At 36.1% G+C, this 14,450-nt stretch overlaps 2 protein-coding genes across 2 annotated transcripts; both read left to right on the plus strand.

Annotated features, from left to right (window-relative positions):
* The first annotated feature begins 5,369 nt into the window (after positions 1-5,369).
* LOC110760845 (cell division cycle 20.2, cofactor of APC complex-like) lies at positions 5,370-8,894 on the plus strand. Its single transcript, XM_088247425.1, has 6 exons — positions 5,370-5,709; positions 6,239-6,511; positions 6,628-6,897; positions 7,019-7,600; positions 7,685-7,898; positions 7,987-8,894. The coding sequence occupies exons 1-5, from the start codon at positions 5,611-5,613 to the stop codon at positions 7,823-7,825; spliced, it is 1,365 nt and encodes a 454-aa protein (XP_088103551.1). The 5' UTR covers positions 5,370-5,610; the 3' UTR covers positions 7,826-7,898; positions 7,987-8,894.
* Positions 8,895-11,118: 2,224 nt separating this feature from the next.
* LOC110760825 (Metal-dependent phosphohydrolase) lies at positions 11,119-14,127 on the plus strand. The gene is made up of 8 exons (XM_021963154.2): positions 11,119-11,463; positions 11,564-11,688; positions 11,769-11,806; positions 12,121-12,231; positions 12,337-12,416; positions 13,072-13,108; positions 13,514-13,555; positions 13,824-14,127. The coding sequence occupies exons 1-8, from the start codon at positions 11,230-11,232 to the stop codon at positions 13,892-13,894; spliced, it is 738 nt and encodes a 245-aa protein (XP_021818846.2). The 5' UTR covers positions 11,119-11,229; the 3' UTR covers positions 13,895-14,127.
* Positions 14,128-14,450: the final 323 nt, after the last annotated feature.

Consider the following 14,450-nt stretch of genomic DNA (forward strand, 5'->3'; position numbering starts at 1 on the left):
ATAGCTAAAAAGGAAGGAGACAGCTGGTACAAACGTGACATTGGGTCGCACTTCCAGCTCGTACATCAGCCGTTGGATTCCACAACACGCACAAGATCCAGCTGTAAAGTGTCTGTGTAAACTAAACCCTGCTCGTACTCAAGAACATACGGCTTTGGCTTTGGCTTTGGCTTTGCTTGCCGACCTCGGACTCGGAGGGGTATTTTGGTAATTGCATATGGGCCTTCCAAATAACATTGATTAACTTCTTCTTTTTTGGGACACCAACAATTATTAAGCTCATCTTTGGTTGTCGTTTAATCATTTTATGTTGAAATGACTAACATGTCGATGTATCGCTGTAACGGGAAAGACGAGTTGGAAAAATCGAATGTAAAAGGTGACTAAAATGTTAAAACTCACGACAAGTTTGTATCGTTCCCTCGCATTAACGTAAATAATATTTGAGGATGTCGGACCTAAATAAATTAGTTTGATTCTTAATCTCAATTATTGATGAATGATATGTGATTTTGACTATTGACCGTAAAATTATATAAAACTATATGTCATTTGCTTTGGCACATAAATAAATCGGACCCAAATGAGAGATTTTTATAGAAATGTCACTTGAACTTATATATCAATTTCAATTTGTCACTTTAAATAAAAATTTAAGAGAAATGTCACCTTAAATTTTCAAAATCTATGATTTGTTATCTGACTTGAACACCATTCAATTTTCCATCCATTTTAAGGGTATTTTACTCTTTTCATTTTCAATGATATTTTTAAAATGGAAAAATCATTATATAAAAAATTTATATCTTTTTTTTCTTCTTGAAAATGGAAAGATTAAAATACCTTAAAAAGTTAATGGAAAATTATATGGTGTTAAAGTCAGATGATAAATTATGAATTTTGAAAAATTAAGATGACATTTTTCTTAAATTTTTGTTTAAAGTGACAAATTGAAACTGAGGTATAGATTCAAGTGACATTTCTACAAAAATTCCCCCAAATAATTAGAATTTGAGTGGGACATTTTTACACCGACAATAGTAGGTCGTTTTTAATTTTATAGAATTAGTGCTGTCCATATTCTATGGATGAACATGTGCGTTGCTTTGGCTGTTGACTAAGATGGTAATATCAATATGCTTTTCAAGAAGCCATGTGTTGTACTGTCTTTGGGTCTGAGGTAGAGTATACAAATAAACAACTTGTAGGCCCGTTTAGTGCCGCTTTCCGCGAAAGGTTGACAATTTGTATTCATTTATTTCTTTTTCTTATTTACATTTTTCGGGGGAACTTGGCTCTTGGACTAGTTTAGTAAAAAATATTAGGGTCGAAAATAATTTTGACAAATTAAGTTATATCGTCAATCTTTGCGGTTATCCTACTAGTGTGGTGTGTGCACGACACGTGAGCTACCTTGCATCCCACCTAGTACTTACCATTATAGAGTGATTTAGGGGTGCCAATTTCTAATACGACCCATTACACAATTTGAGATCTGCACGGGAAAAACACGACTCAAACTCACACAATTAATGATTGAAAAATTTTCGGGTCAACTTATTATGACCCGTTTAATAACACGGAGTTGAAATCACAGAGGCGGAAAGTCGGAAATTACGGGTGTGGAGGTCGAGGAACGCGGGAAAAATAAAAAATGAGTGTCATAATGAACGTCTATAAAAGCAAATAAGGGGAGAAAAAAATACAACTCAAAAAACCTTCTAACTTAGAAAACGCAAATCTCGCCAATTTTTTTCCTTCCCATTTTTCTCGATCTAAACCCATCTCCTCAAACTCAATAAAGTACCTTGAGGACAGAAGTCACCCAACACAGTGATAAAAACCAAACGTGTTAAAACTTGTTAAAATTTGTTAATCACTAGTTAAGCACTTAAATCAGTTTGTTTGTATGTTTGGACCTTGGTGGACACCTATTAAAATCATAGAAAGATTACAACAACTTAAAAGACAAAAAGTTCCATACCAAGCAAAAATAAAGAATCTGGAAGAGTTATTAAAATCAGCAGAAGTAATTAATTATACCAAAAGAAAAGTAGAAGTGTCTAACAACATAACAAGAAATCAATACCATCTCCTATTCGACGTAAGAGCTATATATTAGTGCAGTCTTGCTCATTTTAGGGCATTTACATCATTTTTTAGGTCCATCGTCGTTTTGATTTGGGGCTTTATTTGTATTTCTTTTGGGCTCTAGCTCTCAAACTTTGGATCCTTATGAGTATTGTCTTAGGGGGAGCTTATTCAAGCAAATATTTCTTCAATAAGTAAGAGTTAGGTTATTCTTGTAAAACTCTTTTGCCTCGTTTGGTAAGCTAGACTGAACTGGATTGGATATATTACACTGGACTGGTTAGGATATGACTGGATTTGAAGCAGTTGTTTGGTGCAATAAACACCAAGTTGAGATTGCAGGAGTGGGAAAAAAAAAGCCAAATTAAAAAAATACAAAATAATTAAAATAATGAATACAATTCTCAAAAATCTAGTTGAGATTGGTGCAATAAACACCAACTAGACTTTTCTCCCTGGTAGGTACACCATCGAGCGGTCCATCTTCATCTCTGAGCTCGCTATGGTCCCTAACAGATGAGGAAATTGAGAAGAGGGAATGGAACAGAGACAAGGATAGCCCCGAATCCGAACTCGAACTCGAACCCCAAAGGAAGATGAAGACGAGGAGCAAAAAATCAAATGAGCAAGAATCGCAAGGCCCCATAAAATCTCAAGAACAAATTAGATCAGATCTGCAAGAATCGCAAGGCTCCTCCTTCAAATCAAATCTCAAGTTTGGTCGGATCGACTGGAAGATGAGACGATCTGCGTGCAAACCAAACTAGAGCACAAGAGAGAGAGAGAGAGAGAGAGAGAGAGAGAGAGAGAGAGAGAGAGAGAGAGCAGCAAACCAAACCAGAGCAAGTCGCGAATCAAAGAAGGAAGCGTGCTCGCAAGACGACTCGACTGGCTTCCAAACCCACGTCTACCGATGGGTTATGGAGCCCTTGCTATTATGGACTGGTGTCCAATAACCAAATCCAGTCCATGATACATTATAAGCCCACCAAACAATGGATAGGACCCATGTCCATTTTAATTGAAAAAATCTCATCCAGTCTAGCCCACCAAACAGGGCCTTTGTGGATTGAACATATAAGGCTTTTTATCTAGATTGACCTTAAATCCCTTCATGCATTCATATCATACATGAAAAATTGTTTTATGTAAAAATATTGGCTAAGTATGAAGAATGGTTCTTTTTTTTTTGGTGAGAAAAAAGGTGGCAAAGGAGTCACCTCTCTGAGCCGGGCATGGGTGAAGGGAAAGCTCTCCCCATGGAGTTTATTTACACACCTTTGTGTGTGGTGCAGCCCATTCGAAGAATGGTTCTTTGGAATAATCATTTTCTCAAGATAATTTTTGGCGACTTTTATTCCTTACACATAAAATAAGAAAACTTGATTTTATGGGATTTTAGTATGAAGTATATATTGACTTAATGAGCCATCATTTTTAGCCTAAATCATAGTTTGTACTAAAACCAATATTTTATATTTTGATTTGGTGGGAAGGTGATTTTCTAGTATTTTTATTTGAATCCAAATGGGGTTCCTTATTTACACTGTAAACTTAAGTAAATGGAATAATATAAAAATAAATGAAAGTAAAAGGATAAAGACATTTATTTAAATGATGAAAATGGAAATAAGGTAATATGTACAACGTCGTAGTTTTGACGTTAGGAAAGCCCTCTGGACTTTGGAGCATTTCATTAAGCAGTTTGTGTACAATTTGCAAGGGTCAACATCTTCGCCTCCAATGGTGGATTCCAAGCTTGCAAGGGTCAATTGACCTCTCTTGCCCCTATGTGGATAAGCCATTGATTGTCAGCTATGCCTATGCACGACCAAAAGGGCTGGCTGCTTATATTTCTTTTTATATTTTTTATTTTTATAAAAGTTTGAGTGGACTGAGCTTTGATTTGTGAGTTACTTTTAGTTTTTTTAAGTGTTTGAGTAGGCATGGGCTTTGTATGTTTTACATCATCACATGGGTTGGGAAGTTGGATTTTTAGCTGAGCATGCTAGTCCTCTAGAGTCTGAACCAACTAAGCAAGCCATAACAAAAAATACAGAGGAGCAACATTGGCAGAACAACAATTGTTTAATCATGGTCATTTGAAAACCTCATTCATCAGTCATTATAAAGATTGATTCTAATACTACATCCAAGAGACCAGATGAAACATGCGGGTTCAAGATAAGCAAGATACGAGAGCAAATTTTTGATGAATTATACAACAATATAGTAGATCAGTTAGAAGCAGAAGATAATGGCAACGTATATTGAAACAACTTGGGAGAAGAAGAGATACACAACATAGAAAACATGATGAAAGCATGAATCTCCCAACAAGCACAAGCAGCCATAATGAAGCCATAACAGCAACATGAAGGCATGTGAAGACCTCATGATAAAAAAAAAAGCAACATCAACTTCTTTTCACGTGAAAATGTAATCTATGTTTCTGGCACTATATGAAAAGCAAGAAGCAAAACTTCTTTGGCACCATATGAAAAGCAGAAAAAGCCTCTTCAAGCAATCTAAAAAATAAATAAGGCCGATCGAGGGGTTTACCTTACTGGTGAGGTCCCTCCCCCTTCCCCCCTTGGTCACCTGTTCGAATCCCATGATAAGTGCCTCCTCCTTCCCAATGCAATGTATCTATCGCTAATTCTAATAAATAAATAAATAAATAAGGGCATGGTTGTCCAATCACTACAAAATACATATGTATGCATCCTTCTTTCTAGATACAGCCCTTCTCAGGCATATTGCTTGGGGGAGGCCTTGATACTTTTCATATAAAATTACAAATAAACACAAAACTTTAAATTGCTCACCAACCTCACCTGTTCCTTTTCCTTCTCCCATTATGACAAATTGCATTAACAAACTCGCCAATTTTCTCCAGGCATGTTCAGAAAAATGGATTTTTTTTTCTTGTTTGTTTTGAAAAAAATAAAAATATGAATCTTACCATTTTAACTCTCCAATTTTTCTTTCTCATAAAAAAAACAAAAACAAAAACCCTCAAATTTTTCAATAAAATTCAATTTAGCGAAAATTTGAAAAGTTAGATACAATTCATTATAAGGATTTTTTCACTAAAAAGGAATTACTAGATACGGTTTCCAACTCAACGGTCCGCTGTATTTGACCAATGTGGTAAATGTGCTTTTACTATAGTACCCCTGGATGTGGGTGGTCTTTCTGTCGTCGCACAAAATTACAACATCTAAATAATCCCCTTCATCTCATTATTTCAACTTCTTAATAATCACTTGCGCGCGCGCTCTCTCTCGCTCTCTCTCTCTCTCTCTCTCTCCCTCGCTCTCTTCTCTGAATACGCAATTAATAAAGCGGCCTCCGATTTTCTTTTCTTTCATAGTCATATACAACATTCTTTTTGGGTTTCTTTTCTCTTGAATCTAACATTTCTTTTCGCAGGAATTTTCATTTTTTATCTCTCTGATATTTCATACTGTTTTCTTGCGTAGTCATATATATATTCTTTTGTGCGCAGTAAACATAATGGATGCAGGATCAATGAGTTCTTCGTCTAAGTTGAAGTCAGAGTCTAGGTGGCCTCTTCGACAACAACTTCTTCAGGAAAGGAATTCTAGGCAAAATGTAAGCTTTTTTTTTTCTTACACGTTGATCTTTATTAGTGTCCAATCCATTATAGATTGAATTGGATTTTCTTTATTGATTGGACTTTTCAGTTCTGAATCTTTTTATCCTAGCGTTTGGGGTTCATCTATTTTGGGATCTGATGTAAGTTTAAAAAAAAAATACCAAATTGATCTTTATTAGGGTTCGATCTATATGACCACTGAAATCAGGTGTTCTGTTTTTCTTTGAATTGGATTTTCGATCTATGCCAAGTTCTTTATATGAAGTTTTTCTTTATTAGGGTTCAATCTGTTTGATTGCTGATTGATTTAGGGGTTCTATTTTACTTTGAATTGGATTTTCTCTATTCATTGGACTTTTTATTTCTGAAATGTGCATGTATGTATAGGGTTTTCTGTTAATCTGTTTTGGGATCTGACATTAAAGTTAAATTGAATTTGAAAAACAGTTAGAAATATGATAAAAATGTGGGTTTTAATCTTTAATAGACTGATATTCTGATGTGCTTGCGTTATGTGACTATCAGCTGGACAGGTTCATCCCCAACAGATCAGCGATGGATTTTGATTTCGCGCACTTCATGCTGACTGAAAGTAGGAAAGTTAAGAAAAACCCAGCTATGGTATCTTCCCCATCCAAAGAGGCCTATCGGAAGCAGTTGGCAGAGTCCATGAACATGAACCGGACTCGAATCCTAGCTTTCAAGAACAAACCTCCGGCCCCTGTAGAGCTCTTCCCACGCGAGTTCTCTTCTTTACCACAGGACATACCAGCAAAGCCCCGAAGGCACATTCCTCAAGTGAGTGTATATTTGATTTTGATCTCATGACTGGATTATATTTGCTTGAACGTAATTGGTTGTTTTGAAAGTAGTTGTTGTGTAAGTGACTACTTATGATTTGATCATATATGCAGACTTCAGAGAGGACATTGGATGCTCCCGATCTTGTGGATGATTACTACCTGAATTTGTTGGATTGGGGAAGCTGCAATGTTATCGCGATAGCTCTTGCGAACACAGTTTATTTGTGGGATGCTACCAATGGTTCTACTTCGGAGGTCGCCACATTTGAGGATGAAGTCGGACCTGTTACCAGTGTGAATTGGGCGCCTGATGGACGCCATATTGCAATTGGACTGGACAATTCTGAAGTACAGTTGTGGGATTCGACTGCCAATAAGCAGGTTGGTTTGTTTTTGTTGTCTTTTATCTTTGTACCTTTCATATTCCTTCCTTTCTGTTTTACATTACCTGCTGCCCGATTTTGCTAACATTTTTCGGTTATTGTGATGTTTCTTTCTTTAGCTGAGAACTTTGAGAGGTTGCCACAGATCACGAGTAGGCTCCATGGCATGGAACAATCACATTCTTACAACTGGAGGAATGGATGGCTGTATCGTTAATAATGATGTAAGAGTTAGATCACACATTGTTGAGACATACAGAGGACATGAACAAGAGGTTTGTGGGCTTAAATGGTCAGCCTCAGGCCAGCAATTAGCTAGTGGAGGAAATGATAACCTCCTCCATATATGGGACAGATCAGTGGCATCTTCAAATTCACCGACTCAGTGGCTTCACAGGCTTGAAGACCATACAGCTGCTGTGAAAGCCCTTGCTTGGTGTCCTTTCCAGGGCAACTTATTAGCTTCTGGTGGAGGTGGGGGTGATCGGTGCATAAAGTTTTGGAACACCCACACAGGTGCATGCCTGAACTCGGTTGACACGGGCTCTCATGTTTGTGCTTTGCTGTGGAACAAGAATGAAAGAGAGCTGCTTAGTTCACATGGATTTACCCAAAATCAGCTTACTCTATGGAAGTACCCCTCAATGGCTAAAATTGCAGAACTCACTGGCCATACTTCTAGAGTTCTTTATATGGCTCAGGTAACAACCTTAACCTTATAAATGTCATAAATCATGTTCCCTCTTAGACAAAATACTAAATTCGCTTATGTTGCAAATGTTCAGAGCCCGGATGGTTGCACAGTGGCATCAGCAGCTGGTGATGAGACACTCAGATTCTGGAATGTGTTTGGGGTTCCTGAGGTGGCTAAACCAGCTCCCAAATCTAACCCTGAGCCTTTTGCTCATTTCAATCGTATCCGCTGATCAAGAACATGAGGAAGTGTTCTTCTTTTCATTCATATGGAGCCTTTTTGCGTCAGTATTCTTCCTTTGAAAGGCAAGTTAAATTGAAAACTACATATTTGTTGTGATTATTCTCAGTAGAAAATTATTTTTATAACTTCCCTGTTTTTGGTCGTACGCAGTGGGAGCTCAAGATGATGGATTGGAAACTCTTCCAAAACTGATCATTGAAGCATTAGAGCTCCTACACATTTGATCATTGAAGCATTAGAGCTCCTTCACATTTGAGAGCAGCCGCAAATTAAGCGAAGCAAATATCGACATTCAATATGATCGACCAAATAACCTGTTTGAATGAAGTGCCATTCACTTACACCAGCAAGTAACAATAGCAGCCAAAGTACAGCCTGCTAGAAACACGGGGCATCACAGTGTTCAAAACAGGACGAACATGAAATTCAAGGATGCATTTAAAACTATAAATAAGATATTGAAACCTTCCAATATTATCAATCCAAAATACCTCAACTCACAATTTTGAACTGAACCAACATGGCAGGATATGGAAAAGTCTTTGTCATGGTGGGTTTGGTCTGAACAAATATAGCACTAATAATATCACCTGAGTTTTCATATGCTTATGACGATGAATATATTAGTCCTGTTGCAGAACATGGAGTGGATGATACAGACTTCCTTCCTATTGTACCACCAGAGCCATATCCAGGATACTACAAGTTTTTGCGGGAATGTACCAAACATATGACGCCGCCGTGTGCTAAAGAGATCTTCGCCGGTATGTTCCGCGATAAGCCTCTCACCAGAAATTGTTGCAGAACACTTAGTGCATATGGGACATGATTGTCACAATGGATTGGTGAAATTTCTGCTCCTAAACCCGCGCCTTAAAGCAAATGCTTCCAAGGCATATCCTAAGAGTTTGCAAATACGGAAAGAGTGTGTCTCAACCGTTGATGTGGATTCACCTGCTCCTGCTGATTAATCTTCTTCATTACACTAAATGATCTGGTCGTTTGTATGCATAAACCTTGAACCTACTGATTAATTAAAATTTTACTATTTTTCTCAAGTACTTTTTTGGGGTCCAAACATGTGTGGTTGCTCAAAGTGTGTGCATGTGCTTGCTCGGTTTTTGTTCATTTTTTTTTTTAGTATAAGCGATAGTCTAAACTAAAGGGGTGAGAGTTTTTTTTAATCCCTTTTAAGAGTTGGTGCCAATTACCAATCATGGTTCCTTGGTAGTAAATAATACATGTTAGGAGTATCACAATAAAATAAAATTAAAAAGTTAATACAAATATGAGGGTTATTTGTATAAGGCCAGTCTATCAATTCATAGCTTGCTTCGATTTCAAGTACTTCATTTCTAATCTCAAATTAATTTAAATCATATCCAAACATTCCAAACATTGGAGTTGGGTCCTCTAAAACAATGGTATGCTTGTTTCTATTTTCTTTAATCCCCAAAAACAAAACCAAGCTTTAAGGAAAAGAAAAAAAAAAACTATTTGTCAAACCTTGTAATTCAATTTGCCCTCCCCCAAAATCACAGTTCTCATCCTCAGATTTCTTAACTCTAATCACGATTACTATTATAACTATTTTTCGTGTACGTAAAGATCACATGTTTCATTATATCAAATATTCTAAGCACTGAAAAAAAGTTTTAAAATTTTACTTTCAAAACTGATAAGAATCTAACATACTTTTCCAAGATATATCATTTAATGAGACACCCGTACTTTCCAAATTAGTGTATTGGTCTATCAATCACTTTTTTTATACTAGCGATATTAGGAAAGGGGAAGTGCATGTAGGGATGACAAAAATCTCCCACCCTAATGATGGTGATATTTCGGGGAAAATCCGGGAGTGAGTTTGGGGAACCCCAAATTTTATAAATCCTTGGTTGAGTACGGGTCAAAATAGTACTGTTAGTACCATCTCCGAACCCGACTTGATAAGTGATATATTTAATTTTAAGTAATATGCAAATAATATAACTATATATGGTTATAATATTTACTTAGTTTTGTTCAATTAAATTGGGATGATTATGAGTAATTGCATTGAATTTTATAGGTCAATTAATGGCATGTTTACGTATCAGTAATGGGTATGGGAGGAAAGGGAATGATTTCCATTCCTGACTTACCTTGCGTTTACTTGCAATCAGGAATGAAAAAATAAGTGGGCCCCACCTCAAAATCTGTAATCACATCCCCTCAAAACTGGGTATCAGATCACCTAGGGGGGAGTAGTCGATACGATTCTCATTTCTGTTTTCTCTTAATAACTTCCAAAAATACCTTTACTACTTTACCATAATTCCAAAACACCCCAAACCCTAAAAAAAATAAAAACTCACGCTAAGAAGTTCCAAGACGCTCCAACTTCTTTTTCACGTTATCGTTGTAGACACAACCTCCCATAAGCAGCAACAACGCCTTGTGCTTTGTAAATCATTCTATCTATCTATCTATCTATCTATCTTCTTCTATCTTTTGTCTTCACATTCATCACAAAACATAGTACGGTCATAGATAAAAACTTTTGTGGAGATTATATATCTTTTTTTTTGGTAGTATGAAGATTATGCAGGTCATTATTATTTGATTGTTTACTAGTTACGTAGGTGAAAGATATATATTTATTGGAGTTTATTTGTTCGTTTGAAATTGGCTCTTCACAAAGGTGTTATTAACATTATCATTGAACTGGCCTCTTGCTGTTCATCTTGTTCAACATATTGATTCCTCATGTTTACACCGCCGTACTAGTTTGCTACCGGATTAGTTTGGTCTCTTTAGCCAATTTCAAAATTATATATGTGCTGTGGTGAAAATGTGCAGGACATTTTAGTAATCAAATTAATTTGAATTCTGATTCATGAAAATTAGTAAACAATAACAATGGGAATCAACCCCATTCCTTTGCTAATTCCATATGTTTAGTAAACAGCTTAATGAGAATAATTCTTCCCATACCGATTCAGTAGTTCCCCGATTCCTAAATTCTCTGATTCCTTACTTTCTCCATTACTGATACGTAAACATGAATGTGATTGAGATTCGGAACGGATTTGCCCGAAAAATCTTATCCGAGATGGAAGCGGGACGAAATAATATTACCATACCCGACCACAAACCGATCCATTATCATATGTTAGTGCATGGATAACTACCCTTTATCCGCTTAAGAAAACAACATTATGTTTCCACATGTCCTCCTTTTTTTTTCCTGACGTGTACGGCCGAGATAATTCCCAAACTCTAATCACCATCACCAGGATATACCGAATCTCTAGGATCGCCAAAGGGACCGAACAAAAATTGATCACAAAATTCTGGAAAACATAAAAAAAAAAAAAAAATCAACAAAAAAAAAAAAAAAAAAAAACCACAATGAGCCGACTGTTCTGTAAATCGCTCCTCCTAACTCCCTCTCTCGCTTCCGCTCCGATAAGATTCTCATTCAAGTCCATTTCGTCACCGTCTTCCACTTCCAGGGTTCATCGTATGGCCACCGAGGCTTCGTCGTCATCGTCATTCAATGCAGACCGCGAAGCAACCTCTTCTTCTTCGTCTGCCCCCGCTTCCTCTGCCATTGATTTTCTCTCGCTCTGTCACCGCCTTAAGGTAATCAAATTTGTGTATGGCTCTTTTTGTGTGTTTGGTTGTGGGAATGGGTTTTGGATTGTTTGGTTTTGAATGTGTTTTTGTTCTTATTGGGAATTAGACTACGAAACGAGCTGGATGGGTGAAGAGAGATGTAAAGGATCCAGAGTCTATAGCTGACCATATGTACCGAATGGGATTAATGGCTCTGATTGCTTCTGATATCCCCGGTGTCGATCGAGACAAGTTGAGTTTTGCGATTACTTCAATTTCTATTTTTATGGGTCTCGGGGTGTTTTCTAAGATTTGGTTTTACTTAATTTCAGGTGCATAAAAATCGCCCTTGTTCATGATATTGCTGAAGGTGAACGAAAAGTAAACTCTGTACATTTTTCTTTGATAGTTGGATAATGGAAATGAAAATGTAGAAATATTGTAAGCAAAAAATTGTATGTAGTAAGCATGTTATGCTAACAGAATGGTATCAGAAGTACACTTAGACAAGAGTCCATGTGAATTATTTATAAAAAAAATCCACAATATGCTAGAGGGACTATCTGGATTGTAAAAAAAAAAACCCAGAAACTTGATTTTTCAAACAACAAGTGTTTTTTGAAATCTGATTTATCATTGCTATTAAGGTTGTAATTTTTTGCTTCCTTATAATTTATTGGATAGCCATTGTTGGGGACATAACACCCTCCGATGGGGTTCCGAAGGCTGAGAAGAGTCGAAGAGAGCAAGAGGCATTAGACCACATGTGCAAATTACTTGGTGGAGGGAAAATAGGTTTTAAACTAGTTCATCCCAGGATTGCGCATTTGTTATTCTTATACCTGAAATCGGTAATTATTTCTCACATTTTGGTTGCTTTATTTGCTTTTCGTATTTCAGCAAAAGAGATAGGTGAATTGTGGATGGAGTATGAGGGGAATTCCTCGCCAGAAGCTAAAATTGTTAAGGACCTTGACAAGGTATGCAATTTTTTATTACTCTTGCTAAATGAATGAACTTTGATTCTACTTTTAATTAGTGTCTAGTGTCTAGTCATATTATGGTAAAAAATTAAGTGTAGTTGGCCAGCTAATGATCTTGTTGACGTGGTCTTGAAGAGATGTATGCAGCACTATCTGTATTGGGATTAAGGATTATGAATGATAATATTTTGAAAATTACCAACGTCTTAAATTTTCAGTCTTTGAATAGTAAAATTAAGAATATGATTTCGAAGTTCATTTAGAGAAAAGAGTACATAATTTACCCCCTTGAAATATAGGGGTCAGTTCACTTTGTTACTTGACTATCAAAACATTGCAATATGAATATAGACCCTAATGTTTGCAGTTCTTGCAACTGTTAGTTATCTGTTAACCATTCTTTCAACATGTGGGCTTAATTATTTGCTCACACGGGCAACTAGGTTTATATGTGGGACAAAGAAAAAATGAAAAATAAAAAAACTTTAGAACATGAAATAAAAAATAAATATATAAAAGAAAATTTTGATCCCCATTTTCCCCTCAATTTTTTCCAATCCTCATAGCATCATCCTACTTGTGTTGTGAAATTTTCTTCTTAGTGCTTGATGTATTCATTGGATTGTTTGTTGTAATTTTTCCTTCTATGCAGATCGAGATGATACTTCAAGCCTTGGAATATGAAAAGGGTGAGGATTTTCTCTATTCATTTTAGGCTAGTGATTTTAACATTCCATGTTTAGCCTCATGCACCACAAATGTGACTGCAGAAAAAAATTGTAAAATATTCAATTTGGAGTGTAGATGGGTAAAAGAGGAGTGTCAAAATCGCTACCCTCATTTTATCATTTCTGAATTACTGTATCAATTATTTTGCTAATTGTTTAATCACGCTTCACAACAAAGTCAAGATACTATGTTGTTTAACTATAAATACACAGATGAAAGGGGTGTAGTCATTTTATCTGTAACGACCGAAGAAAAAGTCATGTCATCTATCATGTACACTAATGACAGAATTCTATGTCTGGCTAAGATATTCTTCGTATTCTGACAATTTACTTTGGACTGAGCTTACCTTTGGATTTATGCAGATCAAGGAAAGGATTTAGAAGAGTTTTTTCAGTCAACTGCTGGTATATACATCTGGCTCTTGTAGCTAAGTTGCATCAGGACGCAAATTCTTTTACCCTACTCTCATTTTCCTCAAATTTCTTGAACAGATTTCTGTGTTCATTACATGAGATGAAGTGCCGTGTGCATTTTTGTGTTAATTAAAAATTCGTCCTCCAAAGGAGAATGAATTCCTTGGAGTACGAGATTCTTATCATCTCACACTAAAGCATGTGTTTTTTCTTGTGCGATGGACTTAAGGTGAGCCTCATTTTCTTTTCTTTTCTGCAGGGAAGTTTCAGACTGATTTGGGCAAAGCATGGGCTTCAGAGGTAGCATCAAGAAGGAAAAAGCAAGGCTAATTTATACTAAATTTTCTGCAGTTGCGCAAGAAGAAAGCTTTAATTACTTTTCAATCCACTCTTGATGTTTACATCGTCGATTCATTTTGTTTAATAAGAAGACGAAACATTTTAATGTAGCTTCTAGGATTACCTTAACTCTTAAGATTCACTTGAAGTTCTTAATACAATTCAATTAACTCGTAATATTTTTCAGAAATTATGATGGTCATGAAAAAATTACAATTTTGGTCCTTGTAGTTTTGATCATTTCCTAATGCAGTTCCTGTATTTCGATTTGTCGTTTGTATCTTTGTACATAGTTAAGGATTGCAATCGAATCTGAAAAGGTATTAACAGTTTGTTAGCAAATTTGGTCCCAAAATCAAACCTTTGTTTAAAGATAAATAACCAAACGTTAAATCTGCTGTTAATATAGCTAAGCAACTCCTTTATGATTATTTGCATCCAAATCATTTGTTTACCCGTTTTAAGAATAAAAGAAAAAAGTTGCTTCAATCTCCATTTTTCAAAATCATTTGTTTACCCGTTAATCTAGTAAAGCAACTATTTTTGG

The sequence above is a fragment of the Prunus avium genome, chromosome 1, assembly GCF_965620075.1.
Source record: "Prunus avium chromosome 1, drPruAviu1.hap1.1, whole genome shotgun sequence".
NCBI classification, from domain to species: domain Eukaryota; kingdom Viridiplantae; phylum Streptophyta; class Magnoliopsida; order Rosales; family Rosaceae; genus Prunus; species Prunus avium.

What these genes read in the sequence shown, in the direction of transcription:
- LOC110760845 (XM_088247425.1), top strand. Translation starts at nt 5,611, where the DNA reads ATGGATGCAGGATCAATGAGTTCTTCGTCTAAGTTGAAGTCAGAGTCT. An exon ending in AAAGGAATTCTAGGCAAAAT is followed by an intron (nt 5,710 to 6,238) that starts GTAAGCTTTTTT and finishes TGTGACTATCAG; the next exon opens with CTGGACAGGTTCATCCCCAA. An exon ending in GAGTTCTTTATATGGCTCAG is followed by an intron (nt 7,601 to 7,684) that starts GTAACAACCTTA and finishes GCAAATGTTCAG; the next exon opens with AGCCCGGATGGTTGCACAGT.
- LOC110760825 (XM_021963154.2), top strand. Translation starts at nt 11,230, where the DNA reads ATGAGCCGACTGTTCTGTAAATCGCTCCTCCTAACTCCCTCTCTCGCT. An exon ending in ACTTGGTGGAGGGAAAATAG is followed by an intron (nt 12,232 to 12,336) that starts GTTTTAAACTAG and finishes TTCGTATTTCAG; the next exon opens with CAAAAGAGATAGGTGAATTG. An exon ending in AGCCTTGGAATATGAAAAGG is followed by an intron (nt 13,109 to 13,513) that starts GTGAGGATTTTC and finishes GGATTTATGCAG; the next exon opens with ATCAAGGAAAGGATTTAGAA.